We start from the raw sequence: 22,008 nt of genomic DNA, 5'->3' as shown, positions 1-22,008 counted from the left end.
TAACATGGAAAAAAAAAATGATAAAGTAATGTAGAAAAGGTTAAGGAATGTTATGGTGCAAAAACAGAAAATTATCAAATTATTAGAGGAGTTGGGTGTTAGAAAAACAATGGGGCCACATAAAATGTCAGGAAGGATGAACCATTTTGGAATGTGATCAACAGTTCTTTGATGGAAGGGAAGTACAAAGGAAGTGGAAAAGAGCAAATATAGTGCCTATTTACAAAGGAGGGAAAAAGACTGATCACCTAAATTATAGACCAGTGTCAGTGACTACTGTTGTAGGAAAGATCTGTGAAATTGAAATTATGATTAAATAAAAATGGATGGAATATCTGAAGAAAAATTAGATTATAAATAACTCCCAGTTTGGATTTAGAAAAGGAAGATCATGTATACAAGAGTAATAGATGAGGTACGAGGGAGAGATGGATGGGTGGACATGGTGTATTTTGATATTAAAAAGGCTTTTGACAGAGTACCACAAAGAAGATTCTTATGGAAAATTGAACACAGGAGGAATACCAGGAAATATCTTAAGCTGGATGAGGGACTACTTAAGGTGGAAATTCGATAATTTGGTCAAAAAAATTGAAAAATTGGAAACTTGGTACTTGGGTTCGTCTCTGGAGAGGGAAGCCATGGCCGAAGTTGCCAGGCACATAACGCACTGCTTACCTGGTAATGGCGGATTTAAAGGGCCGGCCCTTTCAATACCCAAGCGTGCATACGCCCCTTTTTCTTCTAGTCTTTGTTTTGCTTGTATTTATTTTTTTTTTGAGCTGTTTTATTTATTTTTGCGTGATGTACGATAGTTTAGTATCAGGCAGTGAGGGTGAGGAAGACGCTACTCCTCAGTACCAATCGATACAGCCTTAGGGAGTGCGTGCGTGCAGCCTACCTGTTGATCGTATTTTACACGTGTTGGGTTCCCAAATTGTGACAATGCCACGTGTAAGGCCATGATGTAACATGGCCTGAAACTATCTAAACAGCCACTACCAGCCTCCAAGCAGTTGTCAAGGGATTATGTAAGTACATATCTGAGTTTGGTACATATTGGAGTGAGTTTTTTTTTTTTTTTTTTATACCATGTGGGCTTTTCACGGGAATTTATGGGCTAAAGGGGATACTTTTTAGGGTACCTCCTATCTTAAAGCCCACCTGCTAGGAAACCGTTGCCCCGAGTGAGGAAGCGAGTTATGTGGGGGTTTTGAAGATGTTCACAGAAAAATGCGTTTTTCTCGACTTTCAGTTTTTCAGCATATACTGTTGAATAACTTTTTCAGTAATTGGTCAATTTCAAAATTTTTGCAGCAAAATGATCAACAACCTCATCTTAACAAATGCCAGCATGATAATGCATGAACTCACTCAAATAAATTTACAACAGGCTTATAAACTCAAATTTTTGATGAAAAAAAAGGTAACAATTTGGCGTGTAATGAAATTGTTATAACATAGGTTATGTGTATGCCGATGCTAACATTTATTTGTTGTTATGTATATTATATGTGGTTAAGAGGAAATTGCCACACTGTTATTAGTTTTGATTTTATAATGGTATTTTGAATTATTTTCTTATCGCCGAAAAAATATTTATTGCAAAAAAACTACGCCACATTTGTGTACCAAATTAACACTGAAGACGTACACCATAAACGTACACCTTGTGTATAAATATTATTGAATTCGGTGAAAAAATAGCAATGGGAGAGCCAAAAAACCGATATTGATATCGAGTCATCGAATTACCACCTTAATAGGAAGAGAAATGAGGAATGTGGTAAGGGACACCATCACTTTAGAGCACAGTAACTAGTGGTGTACTGCAGGCATCAATATTATCCAAATACATATTAGTTACATACTAGAGGGCTTGAGTAGTTACATGAATTTGTTTGTAGATGATGCAAAACTCTTGTGAGTAATAAAGAGTAACAAGGATGATATGGAATTGCAAGGAGATATTGACAAGGTCCAGGAGTGGAGCCAAAAGTTGAAATTAGAATTTTTAATGCAAAGAAATGCCATGTTTATGTATGAATTGAGTATAGTTTTATCTGTACTACTACTTAGAAGGAATTGTGTAGAAAATATATTGTATAAGCTCATCTCATCTTTATGAATATGTACAGAGTAATGCTACAGTCATATTTGAATTGCTTTGATGTGTGAGAAGTGGATATGAGTGGTGCTGCTACCTGGTGACACTCACTATGTTGTCCTGAAAAGTTAAAACCCCATCAGCAACCATGTTGAGTCAGTCCTCTAACCCTCTGACCTTGTCCATTAAATACAGAACTTAAAAATTGGTATATTAAACTAAGAGTTAACTGTTATGATGTTGCCAGAATAGATCCCTGGGAAACCTCACTTATTATTGGGCACCATTCTGACTTGAAGCTGATCTCATTTCATTATTTTTAAAGGTTTCTGATAAGGTGTCTCACAAGTCTGATGCAGTGAACTAAAAACAATAGAGATGTAAAGGATGGTCCCTAAAATAGATAGAGGACTTTTTTAAATCTGTGTCTTCAGTATATCAAGGAATCTCCAAACATAATGGTCAGTGTTCTACTTAGGAGTGTGTGTCTTGTCTATTAAGTTATGCCTCCAATTATACCGAGGTAATTATTCTTTCCAGGTGTCGGCATATGGTGAAGCTTTTGATTCTAGCATTAAGGTGGAAGTTATTGGAGACATGGAGGCAGCCAGGAAGCTCATCGCCAAGGAAGAGGAACCTCGTGCTGACATTTACTCTGAGTCGGACAATGAACAAGACCAGCAAGAGGTGAGAAGCAAAGAAAAGTTGAAAATGATGTAGGAAACAAATTTTTTCAATAATATTACTATTACACAACATAAAGTTTGACAAAATTATTTGTGCATTTGAGTTCAGTATGTGCAACAACATTTATGCTCTATTTTTTGCTTTATATGATGTTTTGAATCATGTATGAGGTTTTTTAAGCCACACACAAAAAAGTCTGTAGTCTTAAAGTAAATTTCTAACACTTTTTTCATAAGATATAATAGAATTTGAAAACTTTAATTAAAGTAATGTTTTGAAATTATTTCTACAAATTATTTTTTGCTGTGAACAAGGGGAAGAGGAAACAATCATACCACACAATCAGTGGTTGAATTGGAAGAATACTTTTACCATATTTCTGGTGTTTGAAAAAATGACTAATAGGGACAATGAGGAAATAGTAAAAACCTTCCTCTACATTTTCATTTATAAAGGGAGGCAAAGTCTGGTGTCATCTCAACTGCCCTCTTTAACAGGGAATGCCAGCAGTATTATATCAGTATACATGCTGGAATAATGCAGGAATCCTCTCGTACTACCGGATTAAAGGAACAGAGATCCCCATGAGTAGCAAAGTTCTACATGTATTTTATGTTCACCCAGAAGTTTCAAATTAGCAAAAATTCAATGAGAACAATTCTGCCCTAAATCTGTGCTTTATTAAGCATACAATAATCCCTCATTATATCACAGTTCACCTATTGTCGCCTCAGTGCATTGCAAATTTTTATAAATATTCAATGTAAATTAAAATAGCAGTTACCTTGGTACATTGCAGGTTTCTGTGGCTAATTGAAATTGAAATTTTTATAAGATCGGATGATTTCTGTTGGAATAATTTTTTCTTGTATAAAAGTAATAAATTAATGTTTAAGATAAGAAATAGAGTATAATAATGTACTTAAGACTTTAATAAAGAATTGTTAAATGAACCATTTAGCATACCACAGATCAGTAAACAAAGAAGTGCTTACACTATATGAAAAGAAAAAGCTAGGGTGGCATCATGGTGTGGCTTAGTCTTCCCAGATGATGTCATACACGTCTTACCATTAGAGGAGACACAACCAATGAGAGCATGCTGTTCCGTATTCTGGGCACTAACCAACTGAGTGACCGCAGCCTCAGTTCTCTGCAACTCAGCTTTCCGCATTCCAACAGAAATTGCTAATACAAAGGCCTGGCTCAGGAGAAATCCTTTCATGTGTAGCATCAAGATCAAGATCAAGACAATCCTTCATCATTCAGACCATTCTACCCACTCATTTTGCCACTTCCAATAATGTTTCATTACTCATCATTGGCACAGTATCTAGACCATACACCAGTGTTGGTCTCACTTCTGTTCTACAAACTTTCCCTTTTAACTTTATTGGCATTCTTATGTCACAGGATTCATATCACACCAGTTTTTCCATTCCACCTGTATCCTTCTGGTTACTTCCACCATCTAATATCCATCTTGTGCAACAGTTGAAGCTACAGTCTGAAATCACTCACACTGTTCACAGGCTGATCATCTAAGATCAAGCATGTTGTGTGTCTGTTCCTGCCGTGATCCTAGTCGGTCATCTCCATATACACTTGACCCTCAAAACAACGGACCTCCCATAAACGGATTTTGGAAACTACAGACAAATTTTGGAGTCCGGTTTAATATACGGACGAATATATAATTGCGCGTTGTTGTCTGTTCCTGGCAATTTATTGTCCGGTAGGTGGGTCGGTCGTCTGGCTAAGACTTCAATGTCACTCTCTAACTAAATTCATCTGCGTCATCAGCTGTTGGCCGCTGTCAATGATAGAGAGGCGGCTCACAAACGGTTCCGTAGCCATCCAACTGCTGAAACTCATGCCCTATATATTTCTGCCCGTAATCATGCCAAATCTATTCTCCAACTTACTAAAAACTCTTTCATCAATAGAAAATGTCAAAGTCTTTCCAATTCTAACTCCTCTCGAGATTTCTGGCATCTAGCCAATAATATCTCTAACAACTTTACTTCTTCGTCTTTCCCTCCTTTACTTCATCCAGATGGCTCTACAGCTGTCTCTTCTTTTCTAAAGCTGAACTCTTCGCTCAAACCTTTGCTACCAACTCAACTTTGGATGATTCTGGGCATATTCCTCCTACTCCTCCACCCTCTGACTACTTCATCCCTAAAATTAAAATTCTTTATAAAGACGTTTTCCTGGCCCTCTCTGGCCTTGATTCTCGGAAGGCTTACGGTCCGGATGGAGTCCCTCCTGTTGTTCTCAAAACTGTGCTTCCGAACTCGCTCACTGCCTGGTCAAACTCTTTCATCTGTGTCTCTACTTCTATTTATCCTTCTTGCTGGAAGTTTGCTCACATTCAACCTGTCCCTAAAAAGGTGACCACTCCAATCCTTCTAACTACCGCCCTATAGCTTTGATTTCCTGCCTTTCTAAAGCCTTTGAGTCTATCCTTAATAGGAAGATAATGAGGCATCTATCAGCTCACAACCTTCTCTCTGATTGCCAGTATGGTTTCCGTAAAGGCAGATCTACTGGTGATCTTCTTACTTTCCTAACTGAATCTTGGTCATCCTCTTTAGGGACTTCGGTGAAACCTTTGCTGTCGGCCTTGACATATCGAAAGCCTTCGATAGAGTCTGGCACAAATCTTTAATTTCTAAACTACCCTCCTACGGATTCTATCCTTCTCTCTGTACCTTCATCTCCAGTTTCCTTTCCGATCGTTCTATTGCTGCTGTAGTAGACGGTCACTGTTCTTCCCTAAAACTATCAACAGTGGTGTTCCACAGGGTTCTGCATGTTTAATCTTCAGTCCGTGCGTTTTCAACCAACAGCGAACATTGTCCACTGCTTACCACGGCTTTTTTGTGCATTTGTACCCTTCCCACAAGTTCTTAACCTATCCAAAATGCCTCCTAAACCTAGTAAACCAGTGAAGCGTAATCGAAAGGCTCTTCCAGTGGCTGCTAAGCTTGAACTAATACGAAAATTAGAAAATTTTACTTATTGTACGTACATTTTATACAGTTTTTTACGTACTTTTGCAAAGAATGGACTTTTGCAATCTACGGACAGGGTCGTGCACGCATTTGTCCGTTGTTTCGAGGGTCGAGTGTATATAATTTTATTTCGACTTATTCAAATTTACTGTTTTTCCAATGCTGTATGCCACTCTTCTGTCCTCTCCTCCACTTCTTGTTTTGATTCCCCAACTAACACATCATCTGTATATGTGATTACCCATGGCACTCCTCTTCTTAATCATCAATGTACCAAACTTTACATGAAAGAGGAAAGTGGGGAGAGCTGAGCCTTGATGGAGCTCAGCCCGCTACATCAAAACACCCAGTCGTGCCTGCTACAATTTAAACCCTCATTAAATTTCTGTTAAGTTTCATAAATACTGTTATTGTGCTCAGTGTACTGCTGTTTAGCACTGGTGATCTCGGACACTAATTGCTGCTCAACACTTAGTGCTCATTTTGGTAACATGGCTGCAAGAGAGAGAGAGAGAGAGAGAGAGAGAGAGAGAGAGAGAAGCTTGTCTTGTGCAATAGCAAACAAAACAAGTGTGTATTGTTGTTCCATGCCAGTAAAGTAAATTCATTCTTGTATTCTATCATATGAGTCAATTCTTAATGTCACTTTGTATTAACTTTGAGTCCTGCCAACAGGAAAACCTTTCACGCAAGAAACGCTCTCACAAGACCCAGAAAATGGATGCAGATGACCTAGATGATGGAGTGCGACAGACTCTAGGTCTGCACCCTCTCAATGTCAAGGTCACTGTTAACACCAAAGGTTAGTATTGTAATATACTCCTTTAGTTTTCTTTGTTTTCTTTCAATGGACAACCTCCGTATTCACTACTTCAGCAATGTAGTCTGCAAGATAGGATGCAGATATGTAGATAAGCAGAATAAGGGAAGAAACAAGAGGAGCAGAACACTTATAGAAGAGGAAGTACATAGTTGCGATGGAGGAAGGGCATTGCATTAGGCACGAGTGTTGGTTACCCTTGGAGGAGTGTGGAGAAATATAAACTGAGACAGACATTTTTGAACAGTATGAAATATCTGTCCAGCTGAGATAGCAGCAGTTTAGCATTACCACCATGGAAAACTTGCTGAATACAATGAATTATAAAACTGTCAAGTCATTCATAAACTGTTGAATCTATATGCTAAGTAATATGATGTCTTATTCTTTATTATGTTGGGGTTTTATGTTTCATCTGAAGAGTAATTTTTTAACATGTTTCATTGGATTATTCTTGTTTAAGCACTATATTTGTTCATTTTATTTAGTTTGTGGTATTGGATATTTTTTTCTATTTTAAATGCTCAATCTTTGTATATTGTAAGAATTTTAATTGAAACTGTATAGTTAAGAACTTTTCATGTGTGACTGGTGTCAGTAAATCTTTCCATCTATTTCACTCTACTATTATAGTCACTAAAACACTCCAAGTAAGTTATATACTTTTGTTGTCTTCATTCCAGTTGTAGTTGTGTGAGTAATATAAAAATTCTTTCCAGAGGGCAACAGTGTGGTGGTCTCTTTCCATTACATGCAGGTTCTGCGCATCATCACTGCCAAGTGTACAGTGCTATTACAGGAAAACCTCAAAGCTACTCTTACGTGAGTATTTCCTCTATGTGTATCCAATGGCCTCAGATTGAAGATAGCTCTCCGTAGGCCAAGGCTACCTTTTCTCAAAGCCTAAATACATAATGGGATCACCACAGTTATACAGAAAGATGTTACACAGCAGTGTTGAGGCATTGCTCAAGTAGTAAACATTAGGAAGTGTGAACTTGTATGTTCTTTGCTTGTGTCATGTCAGTTGTGCAAATTTAATGAGCATCATTGAGTGGCATGTCGTAGCTATATCACATCTGATTGTAATTGCATTTAATTAGAACACTATTAGTAATATGACAGTGTTTTATATGAAAATCAAGGATATATTTAAGGAATCTCGTGCTGAAGTAGCGTAACCGCCACCCTGACCGTTTTTGAGTTAGTACCGGTTCCTGGTAGATGGCAGTCTCGTACGCCACGTGACGACAAAGAAACACCCGATAGCCACCTCTATGGCCCCAAGGCAGAGGGTTTAGAGTCAGGTACCAACACGCAATAAATGTGTGGAGGAGGTCTGAAATTTCAGAGTTGAAGTAGCTTATGAGCCACCACGAGCTAGCCAATGGGAGTGCGGGTTGCGGGAAAGCCACCGCTCAGCTAATCATAGCCACGTTACCATCCCGCTTCTTCAGTCAGGTGGCGCCATTCTTACAACATGTGTTGCATCTCCTTGGGAACTCTCCCTGTTTTCAGCCATTTTTCTTGTGGATTTACCTGCCAAAATGAGTGACCAGAGTGGAGGGGAGGTGTCAGTGCTTAAGCGTAGATGACTGGAGATGTGGAAAAAAAACGTGAGGAAGGCGAAGAGAAACCAAGGTGAGGAGTATGTGAGTCAGGGAGGGAAGGTTGTGGCAGCACGAAAGGTTGGCCCAGATTGTAAGTGCAAAAATTGGTGTTTTGCCAAGGTTGGTGCTGATAATATTAAAGTGATATTGATGCCTTTTGGGCCATGGACAGTCATGATTATTAATAATTAGATTTTTCAAGATTTGGTCATTTTTCACACCCTAACATGTAATTTCAAGCATTATCCACCATATTTTCATTGAAAAGTACATAATAGAAGTTTCTAACAGTTAATTCCTCCCTGGTTTGACACCATTTCTATTGATGGTTGATGTTTCGAGGGATTTTTTTATTGTGAAAATGGCATTTTTTCATCCCAATACCAATTTCATGTGAAAGCTGTTTTTAAAAGCTTTCCATTGGTGTATAATACATTGTTTTCATCCATTTTCGACTGCGTTATCATTGTCTAACTTTAAGGGCGTTTTTCTCAAAACTATGTTAGTGGTGGTTATGCTCCTTCAGCACGAGACACCTCATTTGCAAGGACTAAGTTGAGTTTGACCATTAGCATTCAGTTCAGCAAGAGGTTTGTGTGTTTCAAAGATGTTTTTAAGCACTGTTGGGTATTTGTTCAGATATGCAAGGTATATTAACATAATTATGGTCACTCTCCAACTTATAAGCATGTTGGGTTTTGAAGGGCTGTTTGTAAGTTGCTGCTTTGTTATATTTTGTTGTTTTGGATGTACTGTACCCTATTGAGTTTTGCACTTGCATTTTTCCCAAAGCATAGTGCCATACTTGAGAATCATACTACTCGGGATAATGAAAACACTGGTAAAATACTCCTTAGTTCTGGCCACATGGCTCAGCACTATGAGTGTGTTGTGTCCAATGATGTGGCATACAATAATGTAGTACCACCACATGAATGTGTGTTTTGTCCTCAATTGTTGTGATACAACATTGCTGGTGCATCACCATCACGTCTAGAACTGTATTATGTCTCCACATCGGATGTGATGTAGTAGTGTGGCAGTGTAGTGAAGCTACCATGCTGATAATGTTTAAGCTGTGCACAAGCTGTGCTTTATGGGTAGCATGTGTCTCTTGTTTGTTTGTTTTTGTTGAGGAATGCACAGTTCTGCTGAATCTTAGTTGGACACCTAGATTGTGTTTTTGTGAATAGAGCCAAATGGTATACACCTTCCTTTAGCTTTATCCAGCCACGCTGATCTATGAGTTCAACACATTGCAAGTTTGGAGATGAGTGTAAACAACATGCCACCTCTTGATATTGATAGTACAGTTGATTTGGGGGTTTGTGATGAATTTGTATCTTCAGATGTTAATAACTTTAATGTTCATCAGTAAGAGAATGCCTGGATATACAAGAAAGCTGGCAATAGGTTTGCCTTTTTATGGAATGCTAGGTAAGCTATCCTACTCCCTCCTTGGGGTGCACCAATCTAGTGCAGTGGTCCTGCAATGACAAACTTCATTTCTGTCGGATAGATAGATAGATCCAGTGACCAATTTGTTCATTATTCAAACTTAAAAATGACACTCAACTATTCCCCTCTTCTACACTGAACATTTTCAGTCTGTCCTTTACTTTAATCTAAATTGGAAACTTCACATCTCATCTCTTACTAATGAAACTAAGGGATCTGAGTTGTCTGTGCCAGTTTTTCTCCTTTCCCTCTAGATGTTGATTCTGTATAGAGGCCTTATCTGTCTATGTATAGAGTAAGCTTTGCATGTATGTAGGGCAGAGCAGTGTTCCACTCACACCATTCTCTTCTCATGAACTCCTTTTTTCTAACTGACTGTTGTATCTCTTGCTTTCTTGTACTGCTATTTTCATGCCAACTGCTCTCCTGATCTTGTTAACTGTATCCCTCCCCTCTTCCTGTCGTTATTCCACAAGACTTCTTTTTATTCTCTCGCCCCTGTTCTGTCCACCTCTCAAATGCAAGCATAAGTCAAAACAGTAAACAGTAAGTCCTTGATGCTTGCAAATTTGATTACTTGCAGGTTTCCAGCAGTGGGAATAAGTATTACCAAATAATGAGAAAATTATCAAAAATAAAGAATTGTTTATTTTAGTGGTATGTTTGTATGTTTGCACATACAGCCACAGGCATATTCTGTGTGTGCTTCTGCTATTTTCTGATTATTTATTAACTATATGTATTCAAGATTATGACAGTTTGAATCCCACCACATACTGCTTTGAAGCTCTGCCATTTGTCAAGTAGTGGTGATATGGGCCCTAATATGGGTACCACTATAAATAAAACTGCCTGCACCACTAATGGATGGAAGCTGAACAGCGCTTCCCACATATACTCTTCAAGTATTCCTACAGGTGCTATTGGCCATAACATAAGAAAAAGAAAAAAAAAGAAAAAAAACCCTGGTATTGAGGAGTTGCCAGTGATCATGATTTTGAACTGGGTAAAAACATACATGCAGGTTTTACAGAGGATGGAGTTAAGAGGTGTTCACTGGTAATTTTAAATGGTGAGTCAACTTCATCAACACTGCATCTAACAATAATGTATTAGTAGATAATGTAAATTTGGAGAAAAAAACAAGTTGAGTGGCAGTTATGCTATTTGTAGTTGATATCATTATTTGAAGAGTTGTCAGAATTCAAATGTTTAACAGTTTGATTCTTGACATCTCCAGTAGAATAATCCTCTTGAGTTTTGTTATTGTCTTGTTTCTTTCTTGCATAACTTTCACTTTTCTCTCTTCTTTCAGGGATGTAATTAGTGGAGACACACTTCTCAGCTGTCTCTTCCCTGAGGATGATGGTCACACGTCACCCAACCCAGCCAACTTTTTCCAATTGAACCACATCCACATCAATCTGTCAGACCACTTAGCCACAACAGGCCGCCCTTACAAGTGGGCTCAGCATTTGGCTGGGCTTTCTTTCTCCAGCTACCAGCAACCCAGTATGACTGAGGACTCCCAGGAAGTGGTAATATTTCATTAAATATTTCTTCACCTTTGTGACTTCTTGCATCTCACAGAAAACAACAAATTTTCTTCATGTTTCCTATTTTAACTGTATGGCTGCACTGTGTCTTCATCCATCTCCAGAGCTGAACTTCTCATTCAGGACTTGTTTCTAGTTCATGCTTCTAATTGAGATTCTTTGTAATGACGTTTTCCATGTCCTCGCTGACCTTAACCCTTGTATTGCTTGTGGAACTGATCAAATTTCTATTGTTCTCCAAAGCTATAGCACATGGTGACTTTTTGCCTACTCAGTCTTTTTCAACTTTATCTGTCAATATCTACCTTTCCTTCTTGGTAGAAGTTTACCTACATTCAGCCTGTTCCTTAAAAGAATGATTGCTGTAATCACTCAAACCATCACTATATTGCTTTTTTTTTTTCCTGTCTTTCTAAAATTTTCTGTTCAGTACTAAAGTGTTTAATGTACTGGCCACTGAATGCTACAAGGGATATAGACTCCCCACTATGGCAGGAAGTGAATAGAACAGCCAAGTATAGTCAGGTATGTGTGGTAGATGATTTTGACTTTAGAAATGTTGATTGGGGACTGATGGTGGGCAGCAGGAAAGCAGGGGAACTTTTTAAAATGAATAAGTTTAGAAACCACAAGGAGGAACAATATTCTAGATTTAATTCTGACAAAAAGGGAGGAAACTATTAAATAGGTAGATGTTGGTGGATAGCTAGGCAACAGCAACTACAGTGAAATTAGGTAGAAACTTAAATGGGCTGAACCTCTTAGAAGTAAAAACACTGGAAAAGTGCCTGACTTTAGTAGGGCAGATTTTGAATGACTGAAAAGGTACCTGAAGGTAGTTGACGGGCAACTGACAGAGAGGGAAGGTCACGTAAGGCCCAGGATGGAGGTGAGGGAGATAAGGCTGTGTGAGGGATGTAGTGGTGTGGATACTACTGGTCCACAGTGTATAGGTAAGACCAAACAAGGGTAACAACACTTGCTGTATTACCAGAAAAGATGATTCAGGACACAAGACAGACCAAACATGAGTGCAGGTGTGCCCAGAGGCAGAGAGTCCATGACTGATACAGGACATGTGTGTGTCCAGAGACAGCACAAACACTACTAACTAAGGGACGCCAAGACGGTGGTGCTAAAACAGAGGGATGCCAGATACGGAGATCATATATATATATATATATATATATATATATATATATATATATATATATATATATATATATATATATATATATATATATATATATATATATATATATATATATATATATATATATATATATATATAATACATGTATCTATCACAATCCAGTATAGTAACAATATGATAATACAATGGTGTGATATGATGTAAGAAATATGTGAGAGGCCACCACCACATTGAGGTGGTGAAGTGAGGTCTGATAAATGGAAGGAGAGAAGAGACTGACAGAGTGCTAAATGAGATGCTGTCTGAGCCAGGTCATGCTGAGATGGGCAATATGAAGCTGGGGAAGATTGAAAGGGCTGAGATGAGGGGATCTGGGCAGGTAAATGTTGAGGTGCATGAATATTTTGTTGAGAGATTACATGCAGGTCAAGTAGCTAACATCCCATGGAGAATAATGAGATCATAGAAAAAAATAACCTTAAGTGGATGACAGACAAATTAAAACACTGCATAGGATGGATGATAAATATATGTAGATTAAAGGCAGGAGATGATGTTTTGAGGCAGCAGTATAACAAAATCAATTAGAACAATTAAGAAGTTAATGAGGAAAGTTTAAAACAATTATAAATTTAAGGGAGCAGCCACTCATAGATGGATCATCCCTATTCTGTCCAATGCTCTAATGCAAGAGTTAACCAGTATTCTCAATCATTCATACGTTTCTCTGGTAAACTCTGGAACTCACTGCCTGCTTTTGTATTTCCATCTTCCTATGACTTGACATCTTTTAAGAGGGAGGTTTCAAGACATTTGTCCCTGACCTTTGATAACTCTGATTATCTTTAAAGGAACTATCAATGCAGAGGGCCTTTTTTTTTTTTTTTTTTTTTTTTTTTTTTTTTTTTGGGCTGCTTTCTCCCTTCCATTAAAAAAAAAAAAAAAAAAAGTTAGTGCTGGTCAGACCATATCTAGATCATGCTGTACAGTTCTAGTCTCCACACTATAGGAAGGATATAGGTATATTTGAATCATTGCAAAAAAGAATGGGGATGAGGTATATTTCCTACAAAGAAAAATTGAATATATTAAATTTGCATTCCATACAGAGATATAGGTTAAAAGAGAACCTGATAGAAATATGTAAGAGGTATGGAGGTTATAACAAAGGGGACCTGAGCAAAGTTTTTAGGATCAGTTGCCAGGATAGAACCAGAAATAATGGGTTCAAGCTTGAGAAATTTAGCTTTATGAAAGAGATGGAAAGGAACTGGTTCTCTATTTGATAGAGTGGTTAAGGAATGGAACAGACTCAGTAATCAGGTTGTTAGTGCTGAGTAAATATGGAGCATTAAAAGAAGATTCGACTAGTATACGGAGGGAGATGATAGGTAGAGGCAGGTGGGTTTGCTCATACTAGAACTGCCACATGTAGACCTTATGGCCTTTTGTATCTTCCCTCATTTTTGTATGTTCTTATCATCTAAACAGGAACATTGTTAAACTTTTTTTTATGTGAGAGGGGAAATAGACCAAGGGGAACAAAAAAAAAATAAATAAGCCCCACTTAATTGCCAGGTCAAAGAGTCAGTCAAAGGAAGGGGTCAAATGTCTTCCTTGTAGGAAGATGGAAATACAGAAGGCAGGGAGTTCCAGATTTTACCAGAGAAAGGTATGAATTGCATTGGAGAGGTCAGAGAAAGGTATGAATTGCATTGGAGAGGTGGACTGAATACAGGTGAGAGGAAGAAAGCCTTGTGAAGTGAGGCTGCAGGAGTAGGGCAGGCATGCAGTTAACAAGATCAGAAGAGCAGTTGGCATGGAAAAATGGATAAAAGATAACAAGAGGTGCAATATTATGGTGATGAGAAAGAGGCTGATGACAGTTGGTGAGAGGAGGGGCGTTCATGAGACGAAAAGCTTTTGATTCCACCCTATCTAATAAAACTATGTGAGTGGAACCCCTCATCCACCCCCAATCTTGCAAAGAGTACTTCATACAAGGATGGATAAGGCCCTTGTACAGAGCCAGAAGTTGGAGGGATGAGAAAACTGGCAGAGATGCCTCAAAACACCTAAGTTCATAGAAGCTGTTTTAGCAAGAGATGAGATGTGAAGTTTCCAGTTTAGATTATGAGTAAAGAACAGACTGTTGATATTCAATGTAGAAGCTGGGGACAGCTGAGTGTCATTGAAGAAGAGGGGATAGTTGTCTGGAAAGTTGTGGCAAGTTGATAGATGGAGGAATTGAGTTTTTGAGGCATTGATCACTACTAAGTTTTTTGTCCCAGTCAGAAATCTTAGAAAAATAAAAAAAAATCAGGTGTTTTGTGGTATCCCTGTGTGATCTGTTGACATTTTGAAGGGTTGGTCATCTCTGAAAAGACATGGAAAGGTTTAGGATGGTATCATCAGCATAGGAGTGGATTGGGCAAGAAGTTTGGTAAAGATCATTATGAATAATAAAAAGAGTGGATAACAGGACAGAATGCTAAAGAACACCACTGTTAATAGATTTAGGAGAAGAGCAGTGGCAGTGTACTGCAGTAGCAGTAGAAGGATTGGAAAGGAAACTTGAGGTAAAGTTGCAGAGAGGATAGAAACTGTAGGAGGGCAATTTTAAAATCAAAGCATTGTGCAAGACTTTCAAAAGCTTTTGATGTCTATCGCTACAGCAAAAGTTTCACCGAAATCTCTAAAAGAGGATGACCAAGACTCAGTAAATAAAGCCAGAAGATCACCAGTACACTGCTGGTCAGAGCGGAAGGCATGAAAGGGACCACAACTTCCATGCTGACCAAATTTCATTCATCCCTTCCTAACTCCTAAACATACAGCGGGATTAGCTGTATGTCACAATCTGACAACTCTGCAGCTCTAGTAGTCAAAGTAGATATGTTTCTTTAGTTAACATTTGCCTGTGGTTAGTGTGCTTGCATTTGAATTTTGTTTCACCTCCCCTCATGGCCCCTTTTTGTGGATGTGTGAGTTTACCATTGTGCCCTGTTACTACCTATTATGGGACCTAGGAAACTAATTAGTAAGGCCCAAGTCTCAGTCATTTGGGCCTTAGTGAGGGAGAATAAGTCAAATCAAGAAATTGCCGCGAACACTGGCAAAGTTCTCAGAACTGTTCAACGGACCAAAATTTATCATGAGGGAGGAAGAAATGCTTCGCCACCATCTTACAAGCCTGAAGGGCGTAAGTGCAGTGTGAGCCAGAGAACTGAACATTATTTGAAGACAGCTTTAGGCTAACCCTCACATACACAGCAAGGAACTTTTAGGCTAGGAACCCTCTGTGCTGAATGGGGTGAGTGAAAGGAGTGTGCGGAGATATGTGAAAGGCGACATGTGATAACAGAGTTGCCGCACAGTTTCAAAACCTTGCTTCAGTCATGATTACCTTAACAGTAGGCAAGCAGTTTGTGTCTCAGCACAAAGATTGGGACTTAGGTAAGTGTCGTAGGATACTTTGGTCAGATGAGGCAAGCTTTCAGATTACAGACAACCAGAGAAACCGTGTGTACCACAGACCCGGTAGTAACCGTCACAATCCACGCTACACAACACACACATTAAAACCCAGATTCTTTGATGGTGTGGGGTTGTTTTTCTTACTATGGTCTTGAAAACTTAGTGTTTTTGCCTAAGAATGTTCGTATGAACCAAAATAACTACTTTGAGCTAATTCTAGATGAGTTAGATGAGTGTATGGAAAAGTGCAATGCAGATACCTTCGTGCAAGATGGTGTACTATGCCATACGGCAAAGTTAATTGTTGACTGGTTTGATTTCTGCAATGTCAGCCTTTTAAAACCTTGGCCCGCAAGTTCGCCAGACCTGAACCCTATAAAAAATCTCTGGGCATACATAAAACTGAAGCTAAAGGAGAGAGATACCTCCTCCCTCCCATGCCTCGAAGCAGCTATTCAGGACATATGGGTCAATATTAATGCTCAATATCTCCACCACCTGGGTGATTCACTTCCCAAGAGACTCGAAAGGTCAAGAAGGCACGAGGGCACCCTATCAATTACTAGTTTAGGTGAATACCCTCATTAAAACATATTTTTCAATGTCATTAATCTCCTTCACAGGATGTCACAGGTACGGCACCTTCCACTCTGACCAGCAATGTAGAGCAGCCTGGACGGAAGATCAGATAGAAGATTGTGAAGTGACATGTTTAAGAATCTTCCTATTGAGGATAGATTAAAAAAACTTTAAACAAGCAAGAGAGTAAAGCTATAAGACCGTAATTTGAGGGATTAGAACGGTCTCCCTTTTTAGGAACAGGCTGAATGTAGGCAAACTTCCAGCAAGAGGGAAAGCTAGAAGTCAGTAGACAGAGTTGAAAAAGTTTGGCCAGGCAAGGTGCATGCACGAAAGCACAGTTTTTGAGAACAATAGGAGGGACCCCATCAGGTCCATAAATCTCCCAAGGGTTTAGGCCAGAGAGGGTATGGAAAACATCATTATAAAGAGTTTTAATTGAAGGTATAAAATAGTCACGAGGAGGAGAAGAGGGAGAAACAAGCCCAGAATCATCCAAGGTGGAGTTGTTAGCAAAGGTCTTGAGAGAAGAGTTCAGCTTTATAGGTTTATTGAGATGGCAGTGGTGCCATCAGGATTAAATAAAGGAGGGAAAGATGAAGAAGTGAAGTTATTGGAGATGGTTTTGGCCAGATGTTAGAAGGCTCAAGGGGAGTTTGAGTTTGAAAGATTGTGACATTTTCTATTTATGGAAGAGTGTTTGACAAATTGAAGAACAGACTTGGCATTATTCTGAGCAGAAGCATAAAGTGCATGAGGTTAAAGAGATGGAAGACTGAAATATTTTTTGTGAACAACCTCTCTATCATGTATAGCACAAGAAACAAGATTTAGATGATTTAAGTTGAGAAAAACAATAAGGAATGTATGCCTCCATGCCAAACACTATTACCTCTGTTATACATACAGCCTCGGAGTCCCTTCTGCAACATTCGCAGTCTTAGATCTAATTTTCAATGTGTAGAACACCACCTCTACGCTACTAAACCTCATCTTCTTTTCCTCACCGAAATACAGCTGTCTGAGGCAACTGACAGTAGCCCCTTCTCTGTTCCCTCCTTTCTCTATTTTCATTTTCATTCTAAAGCTGGATGTTGCATCTATGTGCGCAATGACTTAACTTGCTCTCATGCTCATCGCTCTAGAGTTTTCTGAGTTTTCCACCATCTGGCTTAGACTCAATAGTCACTCTCGAACTAAATTTATATGTGCTGTCTATCTCTCCTTGACTCCTCTGACTATAGTAAATTCTTTGACTATTTGACTTCCAAAGTGGAGCACATTCTGTCCCTCTACCCTTTTGCGAAGATCTCCATCCCTGGAGATTTCACTGTTCACCACCAGCTTTGGCTTTCCTCTCCTTCACTGACCAACCTGGTGAACTAGCTTTCAACTTTGCTGTCCTCCATGACCTAGAGCAACTGATGCAACACCCTACTTGTATTCCTGACTGTCTTGGAGACATGCCCAACATTCTTGATCTCTTCCTTACCTCTAATCTTACTGCTTATGCTGTCACCCTATCTTCTCCATTGGGCTCTTCCGATCACAATTTCATTTCATTATCATGTGCTATTTCATCAGGTTATTAGAAGAGTTATTGTACTTTCATTGCTCACAAAAATTGATATTTTTTTTCTTTCCCACAGTCAGCTGTGAGTCCTGCTCCAGATTCTTCCCCAGGAGAGGGAGAAGTAGTTGCCTGGCAGGAGAGTGCTGAGCAGGTGCCAATCATTATCCAAGCCATCAGGAGGCGGCTGCAGGCCAGATTGGCTCTTCATACACAGCTGGTCAACTTGGAAACAGCAAACTCAACAAAGTAGGTTGCCCATCTCTCTGTGTAGACATCATCAGTTCTTGTAACTATAATCATCATCATCAAATACTCTGTTTTGTATTCCTTTTCATACAGTATGTCCATCAGTATACAAATTGTATTTGTCTACATGTACAGTATATTCCTTAATCTTTAGGAAACCATAGCAAAGAAAAGGATACCCTTCCACTTTTACACACACACACACACACACACACACACACACACACACACACACACACACACACACACACACACACACACACACACACACACACACACACACACACACACACACACAGTAAAAAGCTGAGAAGGGGAAGATGTCTGAGAGATGTTAAAAAATATAGTTTCCCACAAAGATGTGTTGAGACGTGGAACAGTTTGAGTAAAGAAGTGGTGTCAGCAAAGAGTGTGCATAGTTTTAAAGAAAAATTGGATAAGTGTAGATATGGAGACAGGGCCACACGAGCGTAAAGCCTAGGCCCTGTAAAACTACAACTAGGTAAATACAACTAGGTAAATACCCACACACACACAGGATTTGATGGGGTATTGATGTGATCTTGAAGGAGTGTAGCCCACAACTAGCCAAGGTGATATGCCACATATTCAGCACCATCCTGTTGGAATGTAGAGTACCCAAAGATTAGAAAGGGCCAGATATAACCCTAATCTACAAACGTGGAAGTAAAGAAGACCCATTGAACTATAAACTACTGTCACTAACAAGTGTGGTAGTGAAAATCTGTGGAAGGATTATCAATGACAGGTGGGTGGAATATCTGGAGGGCAACAGTGTGATAACAGACAATCCAAATTCAGAGGACGATCTTGTGTAAAAAATCTGATAAGATTCTACTCCAGAATGATGTACATATTGTGGAAGAGAGAGATGGTTGGGCTGACTGCAAATACTTGAATCTAGAAAACCTTTTTTGATTCAGTACCTTACTAGAAATTGCCATGGATATTGGAAAATTTAGGTGAACTGGAGGATCAATATTGAAATGAATGACGGACTTTTTACAGACAGAGAAATAAAGAAAAATACGGAGCTGCATCTGAAATCCCCACAACTCCATGAGGGTTTAGTTATGAAGAGAGATAGAACAGATTGGGCCTGATCACACTGGCAGAAAGGAGGGAAAGAGGTGATTTTATAGCACTGTGTAATACAGGATGTTGGAAGGCAAATGGAAGTTGGACAGGGATGATCTAGTGACACTAAATACAAGAAATGCCAGAGGACATGGATGAGGATTGAAAGGAGTGTTTGCAAAAACTATGTCTAAAATATAGCTTTCCTCACAGAAGTACAGCAGCATGGAATGAACTTATTGGTGAAACTGTATGTGCCAAGACAATCTATAAATTCAAGGAAAATTTGGGCAAAAGTCGATAAAGAGACAGGACAGTATGAACCTAGAGAAACTCATTTCCTGTTTCTTACAAGTAGGTGGCGTAGTGGATAAGGTGGTGAGCGTGGGATCAGGTAGACATTCATGTGTAGGTTTGAATCCCACCACATACTGCTTTGAAGCTATGCCATTTGTTGAGTTGTTTAAAGTTATCTACATGTCACCATGATACCGGGATTCTAGGTGGTTACACCAAATATGTACTTGGGTGGTAATATGGACCCTAATATGAGTACAACTATAAATGAAATTGGCTGTGCCGCTAATGGGTGGAAGCTTAACAGCGCTTCCCACATATACTCTTCAAGTATGCCTACAGGCGCTGTAGGCCATAATATAAACACACACACACACACACACACACACAACACACACACACACACACACACACACACACACACATCGTCGATGGCGGAGGTGGTCGCTGAGCTCCAGAGCAATCATCTATAATTCTACAGTTACCTAAGAGTAACCAAGGTGGGAAAGGAGCTGGTAATGTTTGTCCCGTCTCCATATAGTCATGTTAACTGTTGATTAGCAAAATAATGTCCAGTGAAGGTAAATATAAACTGTAGCCTGCGTTTGAGCCATCAGCTGGTTTGTTTACGTCTGCGCAACATGGCGGCCGTGAACTCGAAAGAGGAATCAGACTTCACAGGGTTTCAAGGAATAATGGAGAAGAGCACTTATGTGAAGAAAATTCTGGAGTTAGAAGGTAAAATTGAAAAACTGTTTGAAAAGTATGAGGGCCTGGAAACGAGTTATGACAATGTAAAAGAGACTGTGCCGATATGAAGAAGGAAAATGCAGCACTGAAAGAGGAAGTTAAGCTAATTAAAGTGAATTGCGAAAAATGTGGAGAATCTCTAGGAAAAGTGATGGAGAAGCAGGCTGAATGGAAAAAAGTCAGGAAGTGGAAAGAAAGGAGGTAAATTACAAAGTTGCAAGTCTGGAAAAGGAAATCAAAGAGTCAGGGAGAAAACTTTGGGCCTTGCTGAAATTATAGATCAACAGATCATAGAAGAGAAGATAGCTGAGAAAGTGGTGAAGGTTATTAAGTCAAATGAGACATTGGTGAGGGAAACTGTAGACAAAAAGAGATGTGTGGTGATATTTGGTGTGGAGGAGGATAAGACACCGAGTAAAATGGAGAGAGAAAAACATAAAAAGGTGATAAATAATATCATTAATGTGGTGCAAGAGGAGGAAAAGACCTAGTACAAGAAATAGAGGACTTCCATAGAATTGGAAAGTTCACAAGAGAAGGTATGAGGCCAATAAGAATCAAACTTAAGTCACAAAAGGATGTAGATGAATTGGTGGAGAAGTCATGGAGGCTAGCCCAGCAGGAAACAACAAGGAAGATTTGGTTGAGAAGAGATCTCGGTGAAAAGGAAAGAGAAATGTTAAATGAGTTGAGAAAGGAGGCTTTGAAAAAAATGAAGAGAGGACAGAAGAGAGAAGAAAGAGTTTTTCTGGAGAATCTTGGATATGAGACTGAGGAAGTGGTTCATAACCCAGAAAAGTACAGCAAGAAAGGACTAAAGAAACTTACATATGAGCGAAATGTAATGTATTCCAACATAAATGGAGTGATATCGGGATTTTAGAACTCAACGATTACTTGAGGACAAGAACCCAGATATTGTGGGTCTTACTGAAACAAAACTGAGAGAGGAGAAGACCTGATGAAGGTTGGAGAAGGGAAATATAACGTTTGGAAAAGAAATAGAGTAGGTAAGATGGGAGGAGGAGTGATGTTGCTGGTTAAAAAAGATATAAAGGTGGATCAAGTGAAAAAGGTATGGGAAAGGCAGAAGTGCTAAAGATCAGAGCAGAAACTAATGAAGGAAAAAGAGGCACTACATAGTGGTGTACGTACCACCTAAGACAAATGCATGGTCAGTACAGGAATATGAAGAAATGATAAGTGATACAGGAACATGTCTGGAAGAAATGTTGGGTGGCTGTGAACGAACTATAATGATGGGAGATTTTAATTGTAAAGAGGTGTGTTGGGAGGACTGGTCAATGGAAGGATCAGAGACAACATGGGGAAATACACTATTGACACTGGCAATGGAAAATGTGTTAACTCAGTGGGTCAAAGAAGATACTAGGTTTGGAGGAGAGGGAGCATCGTCAAGACTGGACTTGGTCTTTAGTACAGAGCCAATGGTCATTGAGGAGATGAGGGTGGAGTGCCCTTTAGCAAAGAGTGATCATGCAGTTTTGGAGTTCAAGGTGATAGACGAAGAGAAATCTAGAAGAAATGAAGAATATAAAGTGGGAAGATGGAATTATGCC

General features: G+C 39.1%; 1 protein-coding gene across 10 annotated transcripts in view; it reads left to right on the top strand.

Annotated features, from left to right (window-relative positions):
- LOC123516033 (THO complex subunit 5 homolog) overlaps positions 1–22,008 on the top strand; it is a 72,397-nt gene that overhangs the window by 24,516 nt on the left and 25,873 nt on the right. For all 10 annotated transcript variants that reach the window (XM_045275031.1, XM_045275038.1, XM_045275036.1 and 7 more), the window contains 5 exons: positions 2,648–2,794; positions 6,487–6,613; positions 7,351–7,453; positions 11,015–11,237; positions 18,114–18,283. In XM_045275031.1, coding sequence (XP_045130966.1) covers positions 2,648–2,794; positions 6,487–6,613; positions 7,351–7,453; positions 11,015–11,237; positions 18,114–18,283 — 770 coding nt within the window. The remainder of the gene's footprint in view (positions 1–2,647; positions 2,795–6,486; positions 6,614–7,350; positions 7,454–11,014; positions 11,238–18,113; positions 18,284–22,008) is intronic.

This window comes from Portunus trituberculatus, chromosome 40 (genome assembly GCF_017591435.1).
Source record: "Portunus trituberculatus isolate SZX2019 chromosome 40, ASM1759143v1, whole genome shotgun sequence".
Taxonomy (NCBI): Eukaryota; Metazoa; Arthropoda; class Malacostraca; order Decapoda; family Portunidae; genus Portunus; species Portunus trituberculatus.
This window is presented reverse-complemented; position numbering and strand designations above follow the sequence as displayed.